Source organism: Manacus vitellinus, unplaced genomic scaffold, assembly GCF_001715985.3.
Source record: "Manacus vitellinus isolate BGI_N305 unplaced genomic scaffold, ASM171598v3 scaffold_3_pilon, whole genome shotgun sequence".
NCBI lineage: Eukaryota > Metazoa > Chordata > Aves > Passeriformes > Pipridae > Manacus > Manacus vitellinus.
The window spans coordinates 18,805,196-18,832,924 of record NW_021940535.1 but is presented as its reverse complement, the minus strand read 5'-3'; the positions used below and the strand labels follow the sequence as shown (position 1 = coordinate 18,832,924).

The 27,729-nt window shown below is 35.6% G+C and overlaps 1 protein-coding gene across 1 annotated transcript in view; it reads left to right on the top strand.

Annotated features, from left to right (window-relative positions):
• Positions 1-27,248, top strand: part of KCNH8 (potassium voltage-gated channel subfamily H member 8) — a 174,745-nt gene extending 147,497 nt beyond the window's left edge. The window contains exons 12-16 of the mRNA XM_018075204.3: positions 6,718-6,756; positions 8,503-8,852; positions 13,188-13,294; positions 14,352-14,428; positions 26,379-27,248. Coding sequence (XP_017930693.3) covers positions 6,718-6,756; positions 8,503-8,852; positions 13,188-13,294; positions 14,352-14,428; positions 26,379-27,089 — 1,284 coding nt within the window. The 3' untranslated portion in view covers positions 27,090-27,248. The remainder of the gene's footprint in view (positions 1-6,717; positions 6,757-8,502; positions 8,853-13,187; positions 13,295-14,351; positions 14,429-26,378) is intronic.
• The last annotated feature ends 481 nt before the right edge of the window (positions 27,249-27,729 follow it).

The window sequence follows — 27,729 nt, the reverse complement described above, 5'->3', positions numbered from 1 at the left end:
AATGGGAAAAAAAAATTAATCCTAATAGTTTTTAACATTAAAATTGTGTGAATTTAGAGAGTGGATGGATTCTTAATTTTTTATTTCTTAATTCATTTTATTTTGCATCGATATAGCAACAAACTGTTAGTGGCCTTAAATTTAGAAGCATTCTTACAGGAACACGTCCTGTTATTATTCTATGTAAGATAAGACTAATATATGAAGGAAATGATAATATGTATTATAATTTCTTCTATAAATAATTCTGAAGGCATAGGCTATCTTGATATGTAATGTGTATATCAGACTGGCTTATATGGTAAAGTTCCTACATCGCTTGCAGAGTCATTATAACCTTGGATACATGCTGAAATGTGTGAAAGTAAATATAGTGTAGTATTTGAGAAAACTACTCCATAATCCTTGCAACTTGTGTATCAAGGTGGCATTTTACATTGATACAAGTATGTGTTCTCAATTTTATTGAGCTGGTAACATTTTTAGTGCAACTTTTTTTTTAAACATTGTAGAACAGTAGAATAGTTGAGGTTGGAAAGGACCTCTGAAGGTAATCTAGACCGACCTCTCTGCTCAAAGTATGAAAGCATGAAAAATGAAAACCAAAAGTTATGTATGTACAAATGCAGTCTAAGATTTTACTGATATCAAAAGAAATTTATTTTTAATCATCTGTAGCTTCACTCAGTAAAACCAGAGGTACAGAACCTGCTTACATAAGTGCAAGTAGTGTTCTGCTGAAAATGAAGTTGGTACCTAATACATTTAGATCACTTTTTCAATGTTGTTGTAAATAATAACATGAATGTAGTAATAAGTATATACATACAGAATATACACATACACTGTACATGCAGTACAGTACTGCAAGTGTTCAGAGACAGATTCCATTGCTAATCACATTATATTCATTGTGGGTTTTTTTCCTTTGGCAAAATTTGTATTGGATTTCTCTGACTGTTTTTGGGTTTATGTCATGGTACTTCAAAAAATTCAAACAATTTTATTCACTGAAATGAAAGTGTCCTTGTCGTCAGAGTTTCTAACCTATGAAGAACTTCTTGATTAACAAAGGTGTCAAGAGCTCCAAAAAGCTACATGCTCAGCTTTTCTGTATTATGTGTATGTGAAAAACATAAATTTCATCCTAGGAGAAGGAAATTACAATGGCTCTTTTACTTAGAAAGTTATATAGTTAAACTTCTGCTGCATCTTCACATTCCACAACATGGCTTCTTGCCCTAATGTTACTGTACAGTTACTGTACAACTCCTATCTTCCCCAAAGTTTTAACTTTGAATATATCTAGGGCTTACCTGTGACCAATTTGCACTTATTTTCCTTCTAGAAGAATTGACTAGAGATTAATCTACTGAACAAGTTGCCAACCAAAGAGCAAAATAGTCATTATTTATAAGAAATGTTTCAGAGGGAAACAAACAAACAACACACATGCCCTGGTTTTAAAATAAGGACACAGATTATGCCTGTCCCTGCCTTCTTTGTAAGGTTTCCCCTGGGAGACAGTCAAAGCTGGACATTCTTAAAAATTTTCCATGGATATGTTGCTGTCCTCAGCGAGGTACTTATTAACACTAATCCCACTGATTTGTCCTGTGAGTGCTAGCAAAATAGCTGGCCAACATTGGGAATGCTTAGAATAGAAAATTTGCACTAATAAAATTAACTGGGGGAATATTTTGGAAGATCCACTTCATTGTCCTCCTCTTTTCTTTTCAAGAACCTCTCTGAAGTTATATATACATATTTACATAAAAAAAAAGTAGTATGAAGTTTCATTTAAAGCTAAAGCTAACAATACAGACGGAAAACACAACCCTTCCACAGCCTCAAGTTAAGGAGTCTAATTGGATATCAATCCACAGGGCCAATCTTCCAAATATTTATGAGTCTGTATGAAATCTTGGAGTTGCAGGAAGCATATAGGTATTATTGCTTCGAAAGCTGTTAGCATTCATTGTAATTTCTATTATGTAAATCTTTTCTTGACAGTACTCAAACTGTAGGAGTATTAAAAACCTTTCTCCGCTGTATCTTTTTTCTGCAGTAATTTACAAGCTTTTCCAAAAATACAACCTGCCAGACAGTACAGTCAGTGCAAGGTCTATTGTCTATTTTAACAATTCCTCCTTTTGTCTTCTTTTGACCTTATTGATAGCCTCTTCTTAACTTATTATTTTTTTAATTCTTATTGGCACAGGTTTATTATAAAATATGCATTTTCAGAGCAGTCTGGCACCCTAATTTCTTTTACTGTTCTATGGTTGGCTAGAGAGAGGTAAGAATATAGAAGTAAAAATGACAAATTATATGATCCACATTTCCCATTTATTTGATTCCTAATGTGGTGCAAGTGACAGACAGGTTAGGGGGTTTTTTTCTATGACATCTTTTTAACATGAAATGCAATACATCTGAATTATTAATGAAACAATTAAAGTATAATTTAAAAAAAATTGCAAATGAATACTGTAAAATTAACATTCAGGTTTTAAAGAATTAGATGAAAAGTAAACTTTTAATACTAAATATAAAAGCTCATGTAAGAAATTTGAATCCAAGAAAGTATTAATTTGCAAAAAACCTATCAAAAACTAACCACTACCAGGCATTAAAGAACACTTGTACCAACTTCACAAACTAAAACTTATTTGAAAGATAGGAAAGAATCAAGACAATGACTTAACAGAAGATTGCAGAGCTCATGGCAATTCACAGTTATTTTTAACTGGGACAAAATACCAGTGACGGTTCTGCTGTTCAACTTTTGCTGTTAATTCAATATACTCAGTACTGTTAGAAGGATCAGAGAATGTTGAAAGTGTCTGCTTCCACAAAATACTTTATATGTCCATTAAGCAAGAAAAAGAGATAAGGATAATCCTGAGAAAATATAGGAACAAGACAAAAAATTAAAGTCTTAAAAAGAAAAACAAAACAAGAAAAAGAAGAAAAAAAAAAAGAGGTAAATGTAGAAATCAAACAATTACATCTAGCCTAAGTGAGTGATTCAGTCCTTTGTGTTTTAGAGGATTTGTGATATTTCATTGAACAATTTCCTGATTGTGGAAAACTGAGGCCTGAACACACTTGAGGCATTACGCTTTCCAGCAGTACAATAATCCCCTGTTATGTACTTGTATCTTTTCCATTACCATACAGTAAATTTGCAAAGAACAGAACATATGGCATGGGTTCTTGGTTTTGTTTCCCACACTGCCAATGCTCTTAAAGGGGTTTTTCCTGTTTCCAAATGCTGACTAAGAACATTAACACTCTAGTTTGATTTAAAATCCTTTCCTGAAAATGTATTTTAACCTTTTGACTCCTCAGACACAAAGAATTATTCATGTATTTTAGTACCTAAGATTACAAGCAAATCAGTTAAACTATGTTCCTATTTTTATTCCTACTTTTTGTGAAGGCAACAAGAATCAGCCCAGCAAAAGCTGATAACATTCTATTGAACCCAAAATGCAAATTTACTGACAAGTAATGTGTTAGCCCCAAATTTAGCTGCATCTCTTCTTAGGGTTTTTATCATCAGAATTCGTCTTGAATTATTGTACATCTGATTACCTCATTTGGCCTGCAATTCCTGTTAGAGATTCTTATATAAATGACTACTGTCTCTTGACCCTGAAAAATTTTCAGATCACTTGCTTTCAAAAACAAGCCACCAGTGTTTTCAGATGGAGAAATGTTCTTTTTGTGCTTGTAATAAGCAATGATGAGGATTACTGAATTTTTAAGCCCTATATATTAAGACATTAAACAATTGTAAGATTATAGATTTGGGATTACATATATGGAAGAATTTGATATGTCTGCTTTTGGTACATGATCTATTATTGGTTTGCCTTGTAAAATATCTGGTTTCACAAGACATAAAGAGATTTCAGGGCTGAAATTAAAAATGTAATTAGTATTTCACATAACTCATACTAACATCAGTCTTTTGGGTTTTTTTCCTAATGCATTACAGGGTAAATACCTGTGCTTACTGTATAAGTAGCCCTTATACTTTGAGAGTTTCAATTTTTTTTTAAAAGACTAGCGTGTGAGCTATTTTGCATCTTCTTTCCTTTTGCATAAGAAAAAAAGAACATTTTATAGAAGGCTACACTAGTGGGTTCTAAATAAAAGATTTTAGCAGCTCAGAAACTAGGACAACAAATCATAATTATTTACTCTGATATTATATTTTTAAACAGATAAAACTATGTACATGGTGAGGGCTTTTAATTTTTGGCTTTGTCCACATTCTTGTTCATTTTTACTTTTCTCTTTGAGACTGGGGGGACAGCAGGGAGTTGCCAGAGAAGGTTTAGAAGCAAAATCTTTGAGAATTCTCTCTGGTGACATATTAGTTTCTTTTACCAACTTTTCACTACTAAGCCATAAAGCCCAGGCCCCTGTTTTATGTGTGAAAGATAGGGTACTCAAAGTTACAAGCAATAAATATGGTTGCAGTGCCTTAATACAGAAGCAGTTACAACACTCTTTACTGTGGATTCTGCGCTATGGAAAAGACAGTTTATAGGTCCAGAGTCTATCTAAAAATATCAGTTTATCCAGACTGAAAGTGTCCCCACTGTGTTAAGGGGGCCAGTCTGGGGAAATGGGAGGAGAAAGTCTGATAAGTAGTTTCTCATGCCACGTGCTCCCTGTTCATACCTATCCTTCTTTTCTGCTGGCCTTCCCCTCCCTGCAAAGAGCAACTTGCCTTCAAAAATTCCTTTACCCTTTTCTTGGTAAGGGCACAAGGTAACAAAGTGCTGCCACTGATGCCATTTCCTCTGCAGCCAGTTTCTCCCTGCTGCAGCAACCAGACAGGGTAACACAGAGCAGAGGAGAATCGATGGGTGGCTGTGGCTGCTGTGCTGAGGAGAAGTTCAGCAGCCAGAGCACAGGGCTACCAACTGATCATGGATCTTAAACCCCGTATAACAATTTCTTTCTCTTTGTTTTCAAGATGTACAGTCAGGACTAACACATGTACTCAGGAGGCAAAAGACCCCATCAAAACAAAAATGAGGAGATATCTTCACCCACATTACAAACTACAAACGACAAGTCACTTCTAAAGCCTTCAGCAGGCAAATTCGTACTTTCTGAGATCATTTTCATGAAGCTGCTAATGTTTGGGATTCGCCTGGAGTTTTAATTAAGGCTGCTATTTAACATTCATACTGCACCTGTGCCTAGAAGGCAAGCAAACTGGTGCCCCAAAATTCTGAGCATTATTTTAGATTAATATTCTAGACATATGTGTAAAGCAAGTAGTTCTTAATTCTGACTTTAATATTTTAGTGCATTTGCAGTTTCCTCTCTTCCTGAATCTTGAAGGAGATACTGATTCTTCAATTGACATAGATTACAGTGAAAGATGGGAGATTTAAGTATCTGGCATTTTATTCTCTGCTAACATCATCTAGTATTTTATCTAACCCAGTAAGAACACAGCAGTTATTTTATTTACATAGCCTAATTTATTTACATAGCCTAATTATTGCGGTTGCTGTGTTTGGCAGTTATTAGAGTGTTATTGCTACATTCATTGATACACCTGCTACTGGCTTGGCTGATGTGAAGTAGAATTTCTGCCTATGAAAACTTAAATATTTTTATATTGTACCACTACTAGTACTCTCACTACAAAACAGTTTTCGGGTTAACCTGAAAGATTTGTGAAGAAGAAAAAAAAAAGAGATTAAAAAAACTCCACAGATAATTCTTATTTTCAAATCTGTGCCTAAAATTCAAATATTTAGAAGTCCTGAAGACTTTTATCACACAAACTGAGAAGTTCCAATGGTTTCCAGAAAAGCTTAACTTCTTTTACCTAAGCTTGGAGAAAAATAAACTGATGCTATGAATTTATGGTTTAAGCACTTTTTATCTTGATATGTGGGGTTAGGAATGCTGAAAATAATTTTTCAAAATTCTTCCTGGCAGACTAAAATATTCCTATAAATACAGCATATAGACTTGCCCATGGCCAAGATGTGAACATTCAAATAAACAACAGAATTTTCATAACAGATATTATTCAGCAGTTCCACTGGATTTTATTAGAAATCATTATGCATTAAACTTGCATAATTTTTCTTCTTCTTTTTCTTTTGTTTTACTTCCTGTTTAATCCAAGAAAAGAAAATGTTATGGCCTTGAATAGGTCAGATACCTATCTCCCCCAGGACTACTGTGCTCCTACTTGCTTCATCACTGCTTTTGAAAATTCCTCAGAGATGCTACATATAGTTAGTTCATCTTCATGTACAGACTGGGCTGGCACAGGAGCTAAAGCTAGGCAGGGCCAAAGTAGAGCACTTGTTCCTGCCTGGGATTCCATCAAACCAGCACTGAAACTTAACAAGCATATTTTCACACATCTACATTCATTCGTAGATTTGGAGTCTTGACCTTGCTTTTCATTAAAGTAAAATGTTATTTTTCCATGAACTACCTTTTTAGTCAAAATAAATATTTTTTTTATCACAGCATCTGTTCTTAAGGATTATCATTAGTTCAGTGCTATGTCACATTTAATTTAATACAGCTGTTTTATCATGAGAGTCTTTTCTTGTATCTACATAAAGGTTTTGGTTTAGATGTTTGCGTGTTGTTGGAAGCCAATACTGTGCAGATGCACATATTTGCTACCTTTTTGTTTTGTTTTGTTTTGTTTTTCAGGTAATATCAAAATTATCAAACAAGCCTACACTACCCCAGGTATGTTGGTCACATTTTAACTATGCCAAGCTTGACTTTGAAACACAGCTATGGCCAGAACAAAGCTCAAAAAGCTCCAACAGACTTCCATGGTTTCAAAATGAGAATTTAAATTTCATCCTGCAGATAGTTCTGACACTGTCCATTATATGAGTAACAGCTTATGATCTTTTCTCTCAGGTGCTGGATTTGGATATCCTACTATAGCAACTGCATTTTAACAACATGGGTACCTAAGCCAAAGTTTTGAATGTGGGTAACACTCATTCTCTGTAGAGTATAGGTTGTATCAGTGCCAGGTCCTGTAAAATTTGATCATCGTGACAGCCTTTGGATGGCTAATGCAATTGACTGCAAGTCTTTTATCTCTTATAAAAGACATGTCTTTTGTCACTCCTTTAAATTCTTACCTTTCATATATCTTAGATGGAAAGCACCTAGTTCACTAAATCTGTCAAAGTATACCAAGATAAAAGCATGCACTCAGTATGTGTGCTGTAACACACAGCAAAATTAAAACTATGCTGCAAAACATTTAGACAGATGCTAACAGCGGCTTAGAATATTTGGATAAATTCCCCAAATCTGTCTTTCCACCCAGCCAATCTGATTTGACCCGAATGTGGGAAATCTGACTATGCAGGGTCATCTGAGGTTTTCTGTCTAAAGCTAACAGTACCTTAATCAAGCTTGATTAAGAGGAGTAGCCTGTTAAAAAAAATAAAAAAAAAATAAAATAAAAAAAAAAATAAAAAAAAAATCCGAAACCATGAAGTTGCATTTGGCTGTACTTTTTGCTGAGATGTGTGAAGTTAGTTAATTTGACCTGGAACCTGAGTCTGCCTTAGTCCATTCACCTACTACCAATAAATATAGTAAGTTTTACTGTGGGAATAAATGGAATTATTTCTGAGTTATGGTCTGATCCTGACATGAGGCCCATGTTGGCATATCTCAGCCTTCATGACCAGTACATTTTGTTACCCTGAAAAAATAACAAACAATACATTGGTCTCTTACACTGTGCTTTAATAAGTATGTAAAGTACAGAACCCAGGTCTATGTTGCCTCTAAATTTCCTTGGTTCCAACATCGAGCATTCAAACTGCAACTTTTTTTCACAACCAGATGCAGCTTCACTTTTTGATGACTCTGTTCTGAAGCTGACACTGTCACACCACTGGTGCATCAATGGGACTTTGTATAAAATAAAAAGTCTGTCTACTATCCCAGCAGTGGCTTCAGTTATAACAATTGAGAAGGACACAGAGAACATTCGGGCTTGAGCTGAACTGGTGTAAATGCTATTTATACATTATGAAAACATGGTATTATTTGAATTACCAGCCTCACTTCTTATCTGTAGACCACCAAGTGTCTGGTAGCATAACACTCAAAAGAAATAATGCCTTAGTAAAACAAAATTAATCTTCTCAAGTGTGCACATGCCAAATGGCTTGTAAGAGCTAGTTGTGTACTCCTTCTTGGTAACAAAACATATTGCAACAAGTTTGCCGGCTATATCACTAGTGACCTTTTTTAATTTGTTTGTATTTTTCTCGTGTATGCACATACAGCCATAGTTGAGGAGGGAAGCTATGGATGAGTTCCAAAAGAGCTATCTCTAATGAGAAATGAAAGCTGTGCTAGATCTGGTTTCGTTCCAGGATGAACACCAGAAGAAATTGTGTTTTGGCAACATCAGACTCTGAATTTTACGCTACTATGTATTATGTGTTATTTTAGACAGAGCTCAAGGGAAATGGAAATATAAAGAAAAGACTCCCTTCAATTGTGGAAGATGAAGATGAGGAAGAGAGAGAAGAGGAAAGCAGTATCCTTTCACCAGTTGATACAAGAAGCACAAATAGCTCTCAGCAGAAGAAGACTGCAAGCAATAAAAGCTACCTAGGGAGAAACTTGAAGCAGTTGGCCTCAGGAACTGTCCCCTTTCATTCCCCCATCCGTGCTTGTAGTTCAAACCCCTCAAGAGCTAAACATGAAACGGAGCTCCATTACTACTCCAGGAGGGAGAAAAACCTTAAATTACACCTTTCAGCTCTGACCACCAGTGGCCCACCAGATCTGAGCCCAAGGTAATAGTTATGAACTTATTTTCTTCTTCTCTATCATGTAACTCCTATTAAAAATATCATGATTGTGACACTATAAAAATACTTATTTTTTTTTAAGTTTATACTTTTGTTCGTCCATGTTATTGTAGGAACCATTGACACTATGCAGAATGTTATGACTTTAGAACTTTATTGAAAAATAAAGTATTTTTACCAGTAAAAAGGGCAGTGAAAAAATTGAGCAACTGCAAAAATGGCTATTTGAATAGTCTAGTTTTATGTCTATTTTGTCTATAATATGCATTCCCACAATAGCACAGTGAAACATTCTGAGTCCATCAGAGATACAATTTAGAAAGCAAGTAGATGAAATTACAGCATAGCTGTGCAAATACAAAAATTACTGGAGTAGAGCACTTTAATGGAAAACTATTGCCTAGCAATTTTAGAAAAAATTTTTTTCATTAGACACAGGAAATCTGATAATGGAAGTTATGTAGAGACTAAATATGGAGTTTAGCAAATGTACTTTGCTGTGTCTTTGGACATAAAGAAGAGTCATATAACAGTTTATTGTGGTATTATTAGTGTACAATTTAAAAATAGTTTAATTTTTTACTTGTATTCTACTTATAAGGTGATTTATGTAACTTGTTTCTAAATTGCTGCAATGTAATCCTGGTTTTAAGTTCTTTAGAGAAATCACAAGTAGTTTTTCACATATGAGGAGGTGCAGCAGTTGGTCTTCCAGTTCTAGTTTTGGTTTCTATAATTTGAAATGGTTTACATATTCAAGAACTTCCCTTAGTCATTAGAGGCAGAATGGAAGTTTCAGCAACTTGCCATTGCAAACATGAAATAGGCACAGCTTGACCATATTTGTTTAATTCTGTCAAAGTACCTGTCCCTAAGGATGCAATGGAAGACTATATAGAAATCTTTCCCCCTCAACGTATATTTGATCAGTACAGCTACATTTCAAATTGGAGCAGGATACAAACTGACTTTAGTTTTGTACAGAATCATAGAAATCACAGAATTATTAAGGTTGGAAAAGATCTCCAAGATGGAATCCAACCTTTGACCAAACACCATCATGCCAACTAAACCACAGCACTAAGTACATGTCCAGTTGTTTTTTGAACACTTCTAGGGATGGTGACTCCAGCACCTTCTGGATTAGCCCAATCCAATGCTTGACAACCCTTTCTGTGAAGAAATTTTTCCTGATTACTAATCTGAACTGCCCCTGGTGCAACTTGAGGCCATTTCCTCTCATCCTTCACTAGTTGCCAAGGAGAAGAAGCCAACACTGATCCTGTTACAACCTCCTCTCAGATAGCTGTAGAGAGTGATAAGGTCTCCCCTGAGCCTCCCTTTCTCTAGACTAAACCACCTCAGCTCCCTCAGACACTCCTCATAGGACTTACTCTCTAGACCCTGAATAGGGAGTCAGTACAGAAGATAATGTGTGGAAAATTAGCTTCTACACAAGCAAAATTGAAATGCATAGTGGATATTTTCTCATTTGTTTCATAGCTCTCATATGAATTTGGTTCAGTCAGCTATGAGTAAAGGTCATTGTCATTCGCATAAAAAGTGGTAATTCAGGGAAAAGTAACCTTTCATATTTTCTGCTGTAATGTAATCTTGTTCATTATTGTTCTGAACCTATGCAGCCAGATATTGGCACCCAAGTATGCAAGAGCAAATATAAAAAAATTATTGTTATATATGTTATTATTTCCTATTTCCATTCATAATTTTATAACTGCAGAATAATTTGGTTAATACACTGGAAAATAGGCCCAAAACGTATATGTTTTTCAGATTTTGTTTTCCAGCCAAAACAGTTTCATATTATTTCCTAGAATGAGTTTATATTATTAGAATATTTAAACTGACAAGCTAATACCACTTTAAAAAAGAGCCTTAAATGTTTCTTTGTAAGTATTAAGGAGAAAATAAAACCTTAATTAAAATTTTCACTTTTATTTGCTGTTGGAAAGCAAGGGAAGGCAAGGGAAGGACAAGACTGTGGTTGAAATGTCCAGTCAGTTGTTCTGAACTGTATAACCACACTTTCTCAAGAGAATATACTTTGTCTTCTTAAGAAACTTGTTCTACTCTGGTTTTTCCTAGAGTAAGCCAACCAGAACTCTTCACAGAGTTCTGTGGCTGCTATGGGTTCTTTCACTGTGCACCACAGTGAAGGCAATAATGCCCAGAGACTGGGTAAAATATTTAAAGAGTTCTTGTCACAAGGAACAGAAGGTAGCATTGTAGCTTCTAGAATACAGTCCTAGTCTTCCCAATCCATTTTAGGTGCTGTCTATGAAGTGAAAGAGCATCAAAAGGAAGAAAATGTATGTAATAATAAAGGCAGTCCTAGGAGGATGCATTTATGTACTCAAAGCTCCTCAGATCCACATGAAGGAGTGCACTCTAGCCCTGAGCAACTGGATAGAAGATGTCACATATTAATCTTTTCTGACTTTTTGGCTTCTAGGAGTGAGTTGTCTGTCTTCAGGAGAAAATTCAGGGCTGTACAATAGCTGATTCAGAGAGGGGTGAGACACCAAATTCTTTTGTCACCTCACATTTTCAATTTGTTAGATGTTGCTCCACAGCCCATTCCTTGTATATGAGTAAGGATGTTGCCCATTACATATTTCCCACATAGAAGCCTGTCTTTTGGCACTCCACGACTAGCTACTTCTGCTAATATAATTTCTTTTTAGCCTGAATCTTTAAACATTTTAAAGAATGTAGCATCTCTGAATTTCAAGTCATGTCTGAGTAAGCTTTCTCCTGTGTGCTTTAAAGGCAGTTGAAATGTTATCATTTCATATAATTAGAAACTTCTGTAAAAGGGATATTGGTGTTTAAAATTTGCTTTTTGAAGTAGTGAAGCCAGATGACATTAAATAGGTTTTATAGCAAATTTCAAATAAAGTAATCATTCAGTTTTCCAGCTGCAGATAGCATTATCGGCCAGAGCGGCTGAAGCACCTCATTTGTGTCTCATCTTCTCCCAGAGGCTGGTTAAGATTAGAATGAAGTCTAGTAGTACCCAACAGGCATCATGAACACTCAGACATGAAACAGAGCCCAAAAGCCACATGAAGAACCAAAAAAGACAAGAATACATGGTATGTGCACAGAGGTCTAAGTTACATTGGTCTTTCAAGGCAAATACATCACAGATATCTCTGTGTTGTCTGTTTTTCCTTTCTCCAGACAGTTGTAGTCAAGAGGTTTTCTTGAAAATATCCTTATTAGATGAAAAGTCTAATTTCCATCATCCCAAAGTTATCACCAATAACTGAGAGGCCAAGAACTGCCTGCTTTAGCCCTTCAAGATTAGTATTAAACTCATCTGCCTACTGTAAGACAAAATATGAAGCTTGTGCCTGAACAAAAGAAGAAATTCATGCTTCATATCTGTCAACTGGCAGTTGTCAGTCTCTTTCATTGACTTTAAAACAGTTCTCTTTATAGCACGATTTATTATAACTCAGAACAAAAAATATTCATAATTATGTATTTTTGATCCTGTGTATTTATTCCTTCATCTGATACATGTTTTCTATTCTTTGTATGCAGAATTGATTATTTTATAAAGTACTGTACCTTTTTTTCCTTTGGATTTCTTAACATGGGAAAATGGAGATAACTGCTATGCATGGGTAGAAATAACTGACAAAAATACTTTTTCTGGTAGTCATATCCAATATTGATATTAATGTAACTAGGACACTGCAGGCTAGTCTGCACATCTTCCTATATCCAATTTACAAACAAGATTGCCCTGCCTGAGCTAGTTAAATTTAAACAAATTTATAATAACTATTTGCATGGAAATGACACTTTTGACTGAATTTTACAGAGATGTTTTCATAAATATATTAAGTTCAGGCTTAGGCTCTGCCTAAGTAAGGCTAATATAAGAGCCTGGTTGTTATGTGCAGGCAGATTTTAGTTTAACAAGAGCTTTTTAGATTGTGCAGAGGAAAAGGTGGCAACAGATTACTTTAGCTATGAAAAGCAAACTATATTCCCTATAGGTTTAGATAAGACTCAGAATATGCTGTAAAAGTCATGAAAATTTTGAAACTTCAGTTAATTATTTTTGGCCTCATGTTCCTTCCATTAACACTAAGTTTAATCTTTTGTGACTCACAAGAAGTTATACCAGTATAATAGTTTTTACTTTTTTCTAAACTTAATGTTGTGCAAAATTTACCATTGTTTAAAAATGTGCCCTTTAGGAGTAATTTTTACAGTATAATTATGAACATGATGTTTATGAAACTGTTTATGAAACTGCTCCACTACCCTGATTTTTCTCAACAGAATTGTAGATGGGATTGAAGACAGAAACCACAATGAGGAAAGCCAAACCTTTGACTTCAGCTCCGATCAGCTCAGGCAGGAATCCAGGTTATCTCCTACGACTGGAGGTGAGTTTTGCCTGGGAAAATCACTCTTTAGAGAAAATAGTTTCCATAACTGCTTTTTGTTCCCCTTTGTTTCTTTGATCCTCGGAAGTGGCAGAAATGGATTAAACATATATTTGTACTTTCAGTACCATTTCAGTGCCACAGTTGATACCGTGGAAAAGTACAACGAGGTCCCAGAGATCGTTTGTTGGTTTCCTGCTAACAGACAGTCATGATGAAACAGTTTGTGGAGAGTACTGTGTTTTTATGTATTGTACTTTACCAGCAGTATTGTAGGATCTGCCAGGCGCTTCATGCTCCCAAACCTTTGGGCGTGGAAGGTACTAAACCCAAGGACAAAATTCAACATCAAAAAACATTCTAATACCAAATTAAGAAAAAAATACAAACCATAAATAAACAAGAAAAAAAGCCAAACTAAAAATTCATTAATAGCCATATGTAAACTTGGCCGTCAACTTTTTTAAAGATATTTACAGAAGTGGAGGAGTGTGGAACTACATAGATTTTTAAAAGTAAAAGAGTGAAAACCTTTATATCAAGGGAGCTTAGGAAGCCTTAAATCACCTACACTCTGAAAAGGTTGATAAAGTAGCACCACAGTGGAATAGAACATGTCGAGATGGGGAAAAAAAAAGATAAAGATGCAGAAAGACTGTTTCCAACATCCCCTCTTTTATGAGTAAGCAATCCCCACATAGCTACATTTAGCATGGAGACAATTAGAACACATATTGTTCCTCTTAAAGCCAAACAGGAAAATAATAATAAAAGTTTAATCATATCTATGATTTTTAAAAAGAGTTGAAATGTCATGTAGTTGGCACCAGGTTTGTCATTTCAGTCTTTTCAGGTCCAGACGGAAGAGAGCAGTATGGACTTTATTCATTGCACTTCTCTTACACGTTATACACTGAACATTAATGCATGATTTTATTTTCATTCTAGCCAAGTGCAAACTAGGTTTAAATTTAAGACATTGGTTAAGTGCAGAATAGTATTGCCATTTCCAAATGGTTATACTTATCTCATTTGCATGTATTTGAATTATTTTCAGAAGCTGAAATTGGTGCTGCTGTACTCGTTATCAAAGCAGAAGAGACCAAACAGCAGATCAGCAGGCTTAATAATGAGGTAACAAGCTTTTGTGGGGGTTGAAGAATATTAACGATCATTCAAGGAGTGCTGGAGAAAACTCAGAAGACATGGGAATACAATAAATTCTTGTAAACAAGCTTACAAAACTGGATGAGGTTCCTACATGTAGGGCAGTTTGAGGCTTTTAACTCATTCTGAGATTAATTTCCTACATGAAACCTATATAAAAGCTCATGTCACATGCTAGAACTAAAAACAAAGGGAGGTTAGCATGGTTAGTGTGTGTAGTTTTCCTAGGATTTATTCTCTTCTGGGTATGCTTCTGTTTTTCTCTTTCCTCTCATTATTTCTCCAAGCTCCTTCTTCCAACTTTTCTTATCTTGATATGTGCTATGCTTTTAGAGAATTTCCTTGAAAGAAATGCAAACCCAGTCATGTTCAAATTCACAGAAAATGTTTCAAATCACTTTACCTGTGTATACTTAGAATGAAAAGGAAATTCATCCCTTCCTGCTCAAGCAATATGACCTGAGGAATGCAGGGCCAACATTGTTCATTCCTCCCTTCTATTAACTTCAAACCTGTAATCAACTATTAATCCAAAACTGAAGAGATGTTCTATGGCTAAACTGTTTTATATATCCAGCCATTGCAGTACTTTAGCTAACAAGATGAAAGCATCAGACTTGAACTTCACAGTTACACTGCAAGACTAAAATCTGTTCCCAGCACACTCTGTCTTTCAGTGTGACGAGATTAGAGGCAATTTCTTATGATTCCACATGAGGAAACATTTAAATAAGTCTGCCACACAGTTTTACTTCCTTTCTGAGCTCTTTGGTTACCAGAAATGTCAAATTTTGTCTTTATTTTTCCTTCTATATTGTGCACACCTAATCTAGTTATTCTTTATTTCCCACTTAGGAAATATTTGGCTTCTAAACCTCTTTCAACCTTAGTTAGTTTAACTGGGTGAGATAACTTAAATATCCTGAGCTAGGAGTGCATGCATCACCTCGTTTGTGTGCATCACTTCATTTGTATGTCAAACTGTAGAGTTCAGACAAAAGTCTCGTATCCCACTGACTGCAGGTTTTTATAAGGTTTGGTTAAAGAACCCAAAAAAACCTTCAAGATGTTCATTGACAACACCATTATGATACAAATTTCTATTTTCTATGTAATGCTTTTGAAAAAGACAAGTCATACTGATTCATTCCTTTTGAGAACAGCCATGTATTACGTGGCTATCTGCAAGAGGCAATTGGAAAATACATCATGGTGACAGATGTGCCAAGACAGGCATCTTGTGGATTAACCAAACCCTTCAACTGTAACAGTTTCAGGTTTGTCATTGCTTTTCTAGGGAAAAGAGATAGATAAATAGATCTTGGAACAGGGCAATATGCTAATCAAAAGAACTCCACATGATCAAGGTAATTTCCCTCCATTTACAATCTTAATTTTTCCCTGATAAAACTATCTGAACAAAATATTATGCAACTTTTTTACTCACACTAACATAAGACAGGAAATTGCACCACATGCAGTAAAACACTAAAGTTTCCACACAAGGATACAGAATCCAAATCCAGAAATAAACCTTTCACTGTTGTGAATATGGTTCACTCTTTTATTTTAAAATTGAGGAGGGGAGTATCTGTCCATTTTTTCATAAAAGTCGCTACCTTTGAGACTTGAAATAAGAGGTACTTACCTCCCAAGACTTCTGCAATCTCTCCTGGGATAAAGACATGAACAAATAATTCTTAATTAAACAAACCAATCATTAGGTTTTCATCACCAGCTGGTCATTCTCTTCTTTCCACAGAAGTGGGGCAGAAGTGAGTTCATCTATAGTCTCTGTCCCTTCAGCAGGTATTTGGAATACTGTAAGTAAGAGGAAGAGAATCTTCAAAGATTTGAGTGCCACAAACTGCCGGAGTCTTGCTAGCTTGGTGTGTGAGACAGAATTTGTTTTCACACTGCAAAACTGACTGAGGCCTGTGCCAACATAGGGTGATAAGTAATAAAACTGAAAGTCATACAAAGTTTTGGTAGGTTTAGACATCTTCTGGTAAAACCTGAATTGATTTACATCTAACCTCATCAGTGATAAAATGACATTAATAATAATGCAACCAGAAAGTACAAATAACACAATAATGTTGAAAAAATTCTGAAAATAGTTGTACTTGCTGTTCACAGCAGAGAAAGATACCTTTCTCTGATTACAGAACCTCATAGAACTTATAGGAATTATAGAGCTACATGAGGCTATGTGAATGATTATAAAACCTCCCACAGTCTGGAAAACACACGAGACTTAGTATAGGAACCTAAGGGAACATTTTTATTCAACCTTGCAGAATCTCTAAGATTATTTTATTCTGTGCTGTTCAGAGTACATTATATACCATACATCTATACTAGTGCAGACATGCTGAAGATTAATATTGCTGGTGGTGCCTTGCAGTACCTGGAAGGAGTATTCTCTACTTTCCAAGCTCATGTTTTGTCTTCTCTCTAAGAAGTCCCCTAGCAGAGAAAACAGCATTCTGACCAAACAAGTGTCTTAAACATTGAAATACTTATATATGGGATAATTCTCAGTTTGATATGACAATACATGGGCATACAATATGGACAAATATTGGACTGAGACATAAAAAAAAAAAAGTACGTGGAGCAATTCTACTGATGTAGACTTAGATTTCATAGGTAACATTCTGAGCTCAAATCCCAGAGACAGATGAGTATCCTCCAAGTCCTCTCATGGATCAAAATTTACATTGGAAAAACTGCATGACTGTAAGGCTGCTTAATTGCATATTCTACATATACTCAGCCATACGTCATCTGGAGTTTATGAACTGACAGTACTGACTTGGTGGTTACCCAATGAGCCTCTGGGTAGCCTTGCTGATGTACTCTAGTTGTTGCTTGGGGGTTTTTGTTGTTGCATTAAGAATCGAACACTCATAGACCCAGTGCTTTCATCATTCCATCATGTGATGATGGATGGTAATGGAAAATTATGACTGATGCTGCAGCAGACAACTAGCAATAGTTAAAATACCAGCAGAGTTAGAGACAAAGTTCTCTATTAAAGACATGCAGTCTCCCCCTGGAAAATATGAGAAAACAGGTCACAAGTAGCCAACAGCAGCAAACACTGTCATTAATACATTTTTCAGTGGAAAACAGAAGTCAATCAACAAATGCAAAAATAACTGCTTTCATGAAAGGCAATTGTATTACAACAGTTCGCTAGTTAGCTTAAAAACATTTCAGCTGTTCATTGGGGAAACAAAGACAGACATCTTTCCATTCAGACATTCAATGCAGACTGTTGTTAGCAAAGCAAAGCAAAAAGTTACCCCAGAGAAAAATCTACAAAAATAGCTATACCTAGTTTAGAAATCCAGCTGAGCTCTTGGCAGTATTTTAGGTGTATGACACTCACTACATAATCCAAAAGAAAGTTCATTTACCTAAGAAAGAGAGTAACAGAAGTCAGTGCATTGATTTCAGTTCTCAGATTTGTTATATATTAACTTTAGGAGTAATAGATGCACAGACTTCCTCTAAGGAGAGTAATTTCCAAAATCAGCACAATCTATGTGAGACAAACTTGAACACACCCCAAATTCCTGTTGTATAGCTCCATGGTTTGACTGCTCAGCCAGTTACCCAGCTTCTTCATTTCCCCACCTAACTTCACTTCTCACTTTGAGCCTGAATGAGATCCAAGGTGATACTGGAATTTCCCTCCAGTTCTGTAGTGCAAGGCAGAGTGGAATAGGACTACTTTATCTCCTACCCTATTTGCCCCTTCCACTTAGTGTAAATAATCACTGAATAAAACAGGCGTGACATTCATTATAGTTCAGTACTTTCAATCTGTGGCAGGTGAGAGTTCAGTTTCAGGTTCTTGTTCTGGCAAGAGCACAATTATTTAGCAATAGTTTCAAGATTAGGTTACTGAATACCTAGCAGCATTGTACATTTGCAGAGCTGGGGAAAGCTTGATTCAAAGACCTGCTCCAGACTAGGCAGAGCAAGAATTCAGAAATAGTCTTCTGCCTTACAAGTATACATCCTTCCTTTGCAGAGGTCTGTACCCTTGACCGAGTCTTTCCAGCGCATTTGTCTGCAAAGGCTGATCAAATGGTTGTATCTAAACATTCAGCATTTTCTCAGAGGCACTATGTACATGATGCAATCATAGATAACTACTGAGGAGCCCACAAAGTAAAAATAAGAAACCACTAAGCAGATTTTCTGAGGTATACAAATGGCGAAAAAGTCTAGATTAAAGCACCTGCCTATCACTATCTCACTGCCTGTATACTACTAGGCTTTTAGCTCACTGTCATTTGAATGCAACTGTATGAAAACAGCATGGAAGTACTTTTACTTTGATTCAATTTGAAAAACCCAAATCTGAATTATTTAAAACATAGACCAGTTAATAAGAAGAAAATAGCCAAAATTTAGTCATATTTTTTATCCCGTGATTACATGTACACATTCTCCATTCAAAAACATGGATACGTGGTTTCATGCTCACATATAAAGGACATCTCATGCAGTGCATGCAGACTGCTTTGTCATGTCCCCCATTTTTTCCATATGCCACCCAGCTTCAGTGCAGACTCCTTCAGCTTCAGAATTTGGGGGCTGATTTCTTACTTTACTACATCAGTAGATCCCAGAATTACTGTACTAAAACAATATAATGAACACAGTACTCACATTTCTTCCATTCAACCCAAAAACAAGCAAACATGAGGAAATATCAATAGGGTTAGGTTCTGTACTAGATAATTGCCTTCTATTTAGCTCCACGTTGGACCACTTAGTAGAAATTCAGCTATTTTTAATTTTAGGTTTTTGAAATGCAAGTGCTTAAAATACTCTAGGCATCTGGCACTTATTTAGAACAGAGAAAATGCATTCACAGGAATATTTGACTTTCATCTAACAAAAGGACCAATCCTAAATAAATATGTTTATTTCCCAAATCACTTAAAGATATTTTATAAATATAATTTTTTAAAATGTATTTCACAACCAGCTGCCAAAAATCAATCTCATTTTTCTCTCAGTACAGGAAAAAATGCATTCCTTAATATTAAAAATGTATGCAAATGATAATCAGTGTCAATGAAGAAAATTTGGTAAAGTCAATCAGGCCTTCAGTTTTACATAGGGTATATACTGTTAAACTTCAATTTGCAGTTTGAGAGCTCATATAATGAACTTGATTGACTTAGAGTAGTTAAATACATGTTCTTTTTATCAAGTTCGTAACTTTATTTTCACATGAGAGAAATTACTTTGCAGCAAGGCTATCCCAGTAATTTGCTTTGGAAAGCAGCTTTCAATCAAGAAAATCATGTCAAAAAGTGAACTAATTACATTTATGTATGATGAAAACTATTACAACTAATCTATCCATTTTGTGGTTTAGCCACATAAGTTTCACATCAAAGCCAAGACCTAGAGCCTAGTATCATTTGCATTAAGAAGTAAAAGCCTTCTAAACCATACGCGACAAGTAAACACACTAAGACTTTTAAAATATATTTTCTTTTAGCATTGACATTCATGTTTCCAAAGAACTTCTACCTTGTTGTTTTGTCTCTCTCTCTCTGCTCTTGTACTTTGATGACTGTAGAGTAGTCTTTCCAGCTAATTTTTTCATTCTTTTAATGTTAGCTTAATAGCTATTGATTGGCAGATGAAGATAAAAAATAAGCTGATGCTCTAAAGCTTAAATTAATTTTTTTTTAAGTAGAACACATTGCACATACATGACATAACTTCTATACACCGTGGTATGTCTCTTGAACTTTTCCTTGGTGGAAAGGCACCTGAGACAAAGAAATTAACCCAGAGGCAGCCATGCAGTACACAAATCAACTGGACACCAAAAGCTGACTTCAGATTTGAATAAAAAATATTACTACCAAGATAGATGGCAAAAATCATCCAGTTAACTCTCTAAAAGGAATTTCAAAATGTTCCTGTACTGAAAAGATCTATTTTCCCAACATCTAAATATAAATCTCTATTGGTATTCAAGTTCACTTCTTTTTCTTTTATGCCTAGAAGATACTAAAAAAAAGTTCAGTGCTGTTCTCCTAAAAGCAATTTATTCTGGAAACATACTACTCCAGCAGATCTCAGCAAACCAAATTCCTTCTGTCTGTCTTTGCCCATTACATTTTCTAAAACTCTTCACTGGTAGCATTTTCTTCTGGACCGTCTTTGGTTAGATCTTTGGAATCACTGACAAAGTACACAATCTCAAACTGCAGTGCATTTCAAGCAACCTAAGTAATTGCCTGTAAAGAGAACTCCCTCCCTGTGTCCAGTAAAAGAAAAAAATGCTGTTTATACATCCTGGGAGTATGATTAATGCCTGAAAAGTGTCAATCAGCAAAACTCCACAAATATTTTTCTATAATACTCTGCATAGGCAGAATATTATATTTATGTCTCTGACATTTTCTTTTCAGGTGTAATCTTTAACGTTTATCTTTGTTGAATTTCATATTACTGATATTTAAAAGTGAACATAACCTCTATTTAGACATTAAAAATAAACATTAAATAAAAACAGATCAGGCTGTGATGCTAAAAAATATAGCCTTAAATGTCCATGGATGGCAACAAACTATTGATCATAAGCCATTCCAGTCATGTGTGGGTTCAACTCATGGTGATTACATGTCCATCATATTTTCTTAGTTGTTCTGAAGAATGTCAGGTGGGCAGTAACATATGAGGAGACTTTTGACAAGATATATTGCATCTAATGTTTCTTGCTATATATTGAAATGGCTTTTCAGTTAAAGAAAAGAATTATGTTGTTTTGCCATGGTTTATTTTTAAGAAATGTATGTTCCCTTTTAACTATTCCTTTAGGTGCTTATAGAAATCGTTTGTTTAATATATTTGCTCAATATTATATGTATCACCTCAGGCCTTCTTTCATGAGTACATACTAGCAGCTTCTCTCCCAGCCAGCTGGGATTTCCATAATCCTCCATTTGCTCTCAGTCAGTACCTAGTGAGTCAGAGTTTGTCCCTGATACTTTCTGGATTCCTTGAAGCAGTAATTTCCAAACCTGGTTTTCTTAGTGTCACCATGATGCTGACACTGTCCTGATTCTATGCCAACTTGAAGACAAAATCCACATCCAACAATCATAGAATCACAGAATGGCTTGCACTGGAAGTGTCCTTAAAGATTATCTGGTTTCAACCTTCCTGCCATGGGCAGGAACACATTTCACTAGACCAAGTTGCTCAAAGCCCCATCCAACTTGGACTTGAACACTTGCAATGATGAGACAATCACAGCGTCCCTGGGCAACCTGTCCCATTGCGTCACCACCCTCACAATAAAGAATTTCTTCCTAATATCTAATCTAAACCTCTCTTTCAGTTTGAGGCCATTCCCCTTATTCTGTTACTGCGTGCTCTTGTAAATAGTTCCTCTCCATCTTTCTCCTTCAGGAGAGGCTGCAGGGCTGAAAGGCTGCAATTAGGTTACACCAAAGCCTTCTCTTTTCCAGGTGAACAATCTCAGTTCTCTTAACCTTTCCTCATAGGAGAGGTGCTCCATACCTCTAATCATTGTGCCTCAGCTCCTGCCCCAACCCCTCACCCCGGACTCACTCTCAATGAAGAGCCACAAATTATAATTAGAACTGCAGTTTGGGAACCCTTTTTCTATATTGAATTTCATGGGAGCCATGTTGACTTGAATACATCTAAGTAATCTTGCCCCTTATACTTTTCTGTTTTGTCCTTACCTGTTTAATAGCAATAATCTTGGTTTCCTAATTTATCCAGACAAACCGGTCACTCTGGAACTACCAAAGAGCTGGCTAATAAGTCATCAGACAAAGCAGCAAATTTTCTACTCCTACACAGTAAAATCAATTTCCCAACCTTCCAGATTTTTGGATTTATTTCACTGAAACTGAACCATCATATCATTGCACAAATCCTATATATTTAATCTGCCCAGATTAGCTGCACTGGATTTTTTTTTTCCTTCTGCATCTAGCTTTATTACTAAAGTGCCATTAAATCATAAACGTCTGTCACCGTAATACCAATGGCCACAGAGTTGCTGGTAGCTGATCAGTGAAGAGTCTGTCTCAGCTCACCCCAATTTCATTCATTCAACAATGCACTTAGCGAGAAACAGAATATCAGCAGCTAGTCAATCTGAGCCTTGAAAAACAACTCATGATAGCTGAAAATTTGAATTTCAAAGGGAGTAAACCACAGAGAGAAAAAAATACCAATGTATTAATCAGAATCTGCTTCTAATCAGAAAAAACAAGTCTTATTCCGGATTTATCCAGGAACAGTGATGAGAGATAGGCATTCTAGTTGAACATTTAACAGCAAAAAAAAAATACTATACCATGGAAAAACAAAGAAACATGTTTCACCAATGCCATTTAAACGAAGCAATAATCACCATCATCATCTTACATTATGTAGAGCTTTAATCACTCCATTCCTATTTAACTATATGGAACAAAGTACTCAAACTGTTCAAAAGTTTAATACTAGTAGTAAAGAAAAATACTCTTTCTACTGAAGCTGTCAAAGTAATTTGAAAATGCAAAATGCAACTACTAAAATATATATTGGTCAGACCATCAGAAAATGCTATTTATAAAGACCATGTGTTAAAAAATTCTGCCTTTTTTTTTAAACTCTATTTTGAAGATATTCTCTCCTGATAACCTAGTCTACTAAAAAGGTACCAGCACATTGCTTTTGACCAGTCTGAGAAGCACTTCTTGCTACTTCAAATTAAATCTGTATAAATCACAGTTTCTATTTCTGGAAATATTGCAGTATCTTTTTTTTAAGTCCTAGAAAGTGTTAAGGCAGCATTTCAAGTATATTTGGGATCTTATAGACCATTTTGAAGCTGTCTGCCTAGCACAGCAGGAACCATTTGTACCACTAGCTGTTTTGCCTAGCAAATAATCAGTGAGCTCCTAAAAAAAATGCAGCCTTGCCAGTATGAGAGGAATTAGACCTTTTGCTCAGGAGGAAACTACTGCTTTCAGCTTCTGTTCATAGACTTAAAATTCCTTTTGCTTCTAATCTCTGTCCCTTTGCACTTTCTGCAGCACTATGAAATTTTTAATATTAGTGATAAAATTGTTTAGTCCTGTTACACATGTTTATTTGCATCTATTCAAGGATCTCTGCAGGATGTAAAAATAATAGGATAAACAGTATAGCATTCGTAGTAACAGTAATGGTATCCTTTATGACTACATAACATAGAGATAGAGCATCATTAATGTGGGAGAGATGCTGGAGCTTTAATCTTCTAAGATTAATAGTTTGTAAAATCTTGAAAACTACATATTTTCTTTATGTATGTGATGAGCAGTATTGGTCCAAGTAGGTCTTAATAAGTGGTGATGGTGAATTTCTAATAAAGTTTGGCATAACTGGAAACTATTAAAGCATGCATCAAAGGTGGCTTTATCAGGTCAGTTCCTCTGTCTGTGTGAGAGCAAGCTGATAATACAATGATCTAAGAGCTGACATGCCAAAAATAGTATCTGGACACTAGAAAAAGTTGTAATGAACAGAAATTCAGGACTGCCATGAGTACTGATGCTGGGATTGATTTTTCGCTGTTGTGTCAACGAATTGGCAAAAGAAACATGTTAAAGGATGATGAAACTTTTTAAAAGTCCATAAATGATCAGAAATGGAAAATAGAAACATGAATCAAACCAAACTAAATATTTTAAATTTTTCACATATCATTCATAGTTTGGGTAAGGTGCATACTCATAGGATAGTGTCAATCTTTCTGTCTGCACAACTGCAGAAAGCCCTGAAAATTTGATGGAAGTTGGGAAATTAGACACAGAAAACAATTGCTTTATCCACTAGGAGTAGGGGCCAGTCATGATCCTAAAAAGAACTGATGACCACTGAATCTATATGGGTTTGATTGTCCGTCTTCCCACTTCTGCCCAAATAAGGGAAAGTTTTGGAGGTTTTGCAATGCCATTTCCTAGTTTCAAATAGAACACAGAAGTTCTTGTGTAGATGATTTGTCCAGAAATCTCACAGTGTGCTACCTTGAAGTCTGACTATACCGTGAACCTTCTCTGGCTGCTCTGACCCCACAAAAAGCCTATTCACAAATCGCTTTTGCAACATATTTTAATCCCTCACATTAACTGTAGTTCAAATGAGCTACCAGGCAGTCAAACCTTAATCTCAGCTAGCAGAAGGGGATCCCCTGTTTTTTTTTTTCTAGCATGACTCAATTAGGTAACAAGACAGAGAGAAAGAAGTGCAGAGACACAGAGAAATCCTGTCATCTGCCAGTTAAGAGGCTCCTGCCTTTAGGGGTTTTCCCTCCAGAGGTAGTGTGATCATTACAAAACTGTTAAACAATATGATGGGTTTGAACTCCTAGCTCAGAGAGATATATAGGAGCTGTGTTGGAGCTTCCCATGTCTTCTCAGAATTTCTTTATAATTATTGTGCCTGTAGTAACACAGTCAAACTCAGGCTGAAATGTCTTTCCAGCAGATTTCTTCAGAATTATTCTGTCAGAAAAATGAAAACTGTATTTCTGTTGTTGATTACATGAAAATTAATCTGTGTAGAGCATCTAATAGGTGGTATCATTACTTAAGATCAAAGAAAGCCCCCCTAAATCATCCTTTTTTCTTTTTGATATGTGGCTTAAAGATACACATGCGGTAATATCTGTTTTTCATCAGAATATTTTCCCTAGTGTCAGTAAAAGAAACTCTGTTTTAATGGCAATGACAGTGTTTTGGCCAAAAATAGATTGATTAGCTACCATGGAGACAAAGTTCATTTCTACCTCTTGATAGAAATTCTTAATTTCCCTTTATTAAAAATAATTGACTGATTTTTAACTTCCTAAAAACTTTTCCTTAAGAAATAAAAAGATAAATGCATTTGAAATTATGAGCACGTTACTTTCTTATTTGAGTTACACATTTTGTTGCCCAAAATATCCTTAAGAAGTCCTAGTAAGTATCCCCACTAATGTTCATAAAGCAGTTTACTTTACAAATTCAGAACCTGTTAATCTGATCCCCACCCAAAGCAGCAAGTTTTGAGGAGATGAAAGACTTCATCCATTTCATGTAACCAACTGGATGCTATCAGGTTCTTCCTTTTGCACATACACCAGAGTAATCTATGGATTATTTTCTCACTGTTATATGCAATACATATACAAGCATATATATATATATATACAAGCATAAACATAAGTACATGAAAGTAAACTGTTTCACAACCTTTTATATTGTTTAAATATTTAGAGGTAGCAAGTGGTTTTCAGTTTCCACTTATTTTTTTCTTTTCTTGTTTTTAGCAGTAGTCCACTAGATTTTCATATAACTACTACTTGCATCCAACAACTGAGAATATGGTTTTCTTTTATGTTGCTATGAAAAGAGCAGTATACTTCACATATATTTCTGAACAAGATTTCACAAGACCTCATTGTTATAAAATTCATCAGTATAAAATTAATTAAAAAAAATTTTATGCTTTAAAATATTTAATGATTGATCAAGAAGCTATTGATGTTATACTTCCAATGGAAATCATCTGAATTCTGACCCTAAGACCATTCTTTATATACAGAGAATCATTTAAAATCAGGTGTATTATGCCTACAGAGTATCCATCATACATTTTTTTTTTAGTTTCTTTAATTATCTCAATATGCCACAGGAATTGTGGCATCAGCTTTAGTAAGGTAGATGGATGAACAATTTCCCACACATATATCAGTAGAGTATATTTTTTTAATGTAAAGACACTGTACCACAGATGAAATTTGACATTGCTAGAAGGAAAAAAGGTATGTATGTATGTATTTCAGGCATGGTTCATAAATACTTTTGCCCTGCCATAACAGGTGACAACTTTAACTCAAGAAGTCTCACAATTACGTAAAGATATGAAGAATGTGATGCACCTTCTGGAGAACCTGCTCACATCCCAGAAGCCTCCAGGATTCTGTGCTGTGCACAGCATATCTCGAAGTACCACACTGGATAGTCTGCAGTCTCAAATGGCTTGGACTACACATCAGCCTTGCTCACGCATGCAATCTGGGAACTTCACCTGCACCAAAGCACAACTTTGCCATGGAAACACGTTATGTGACATTTGGAATACAGATCTGTCCTCTGTAGGCAGCAGTCCCCAAAGGACTGAACCCAACCTGCAAAATTCTATGGATGGTGAATTTTGTTATACAATGGGCCTGCAAAATTCTCCCTCACAGTATCAGGTAATTCAGAAAGACAATCTGCAATTTTTAAGGTGCACCTCTCCCCATTCAGACACTACCCTGACTCCTCTTCAGTCTATTTCAGCAACTCTTTCTCCTTCAGTATGCTCTTCATCAGAGACATCATTACACCTCGTGCTGCCCAGCAGATCTGAAGAAGGTAGCTTTAGCCAAGGAGCAATCAGTTCACTAAGCCTTGAGAACCTGCCAGGATCGTGGGACCTGGAAGGAACAGCCGGAGTAACTTCTGCACAGACCTCCGATTTCCCAATAGACATTGTGACAAGCACAAAGGATGTTAAAGATAAAGATTACCAAGCCATAGATGTATGAGAAACAGTGAAGTGGTACTCAAAGCATGTTCCACAGCAGCCAGTTTTAAATTTAGAGAGTACTGCATGACTGCTTTATTTGATCTCTTTTTTGGCAATCATGGAGATTACAAACATGAGAATTCAGATTTATAGAAAGTAAGAGAAGATAATGTTGGTTCATACTATAGGAAAAACAATAAATTTCTAGATTCTAGAAGCATGTTGAAAAACATTTTGAATACAGATATAACTTACTTGTCTGTTTGACAGACTATTGTGATAGTCCAAAGACCCTGAGGGTCAGAGTAGCTGGAAGTCTACGACAAAGAACTGTCTTGGGTGGCTTTTGTTCATCGAAGCAAAGGTTTTCCCCGAGTGTCTGACTGTTGTTCCCAAACAATATCTATGGCATTGTTTGCTTCAGGTGATCGTGGGTCCTGCTGGTCTTTTTGTCAGTTCTGTGAAGGCAAAGGGACAATATTCGCTGCATGTCATCTAGACAATCAACCAAATAGAGCTGCTAGAGAGTGGTTAGTTGCTGCACGTTATTTGTCATGTAAATGAAACCTCTTAATTTATCTAAAAATACTATTTTTATATACTTGGTATGAAATGTACTTAAAAAGGATTTAAAATATTTATAAAAAGAGTAAGAGTTT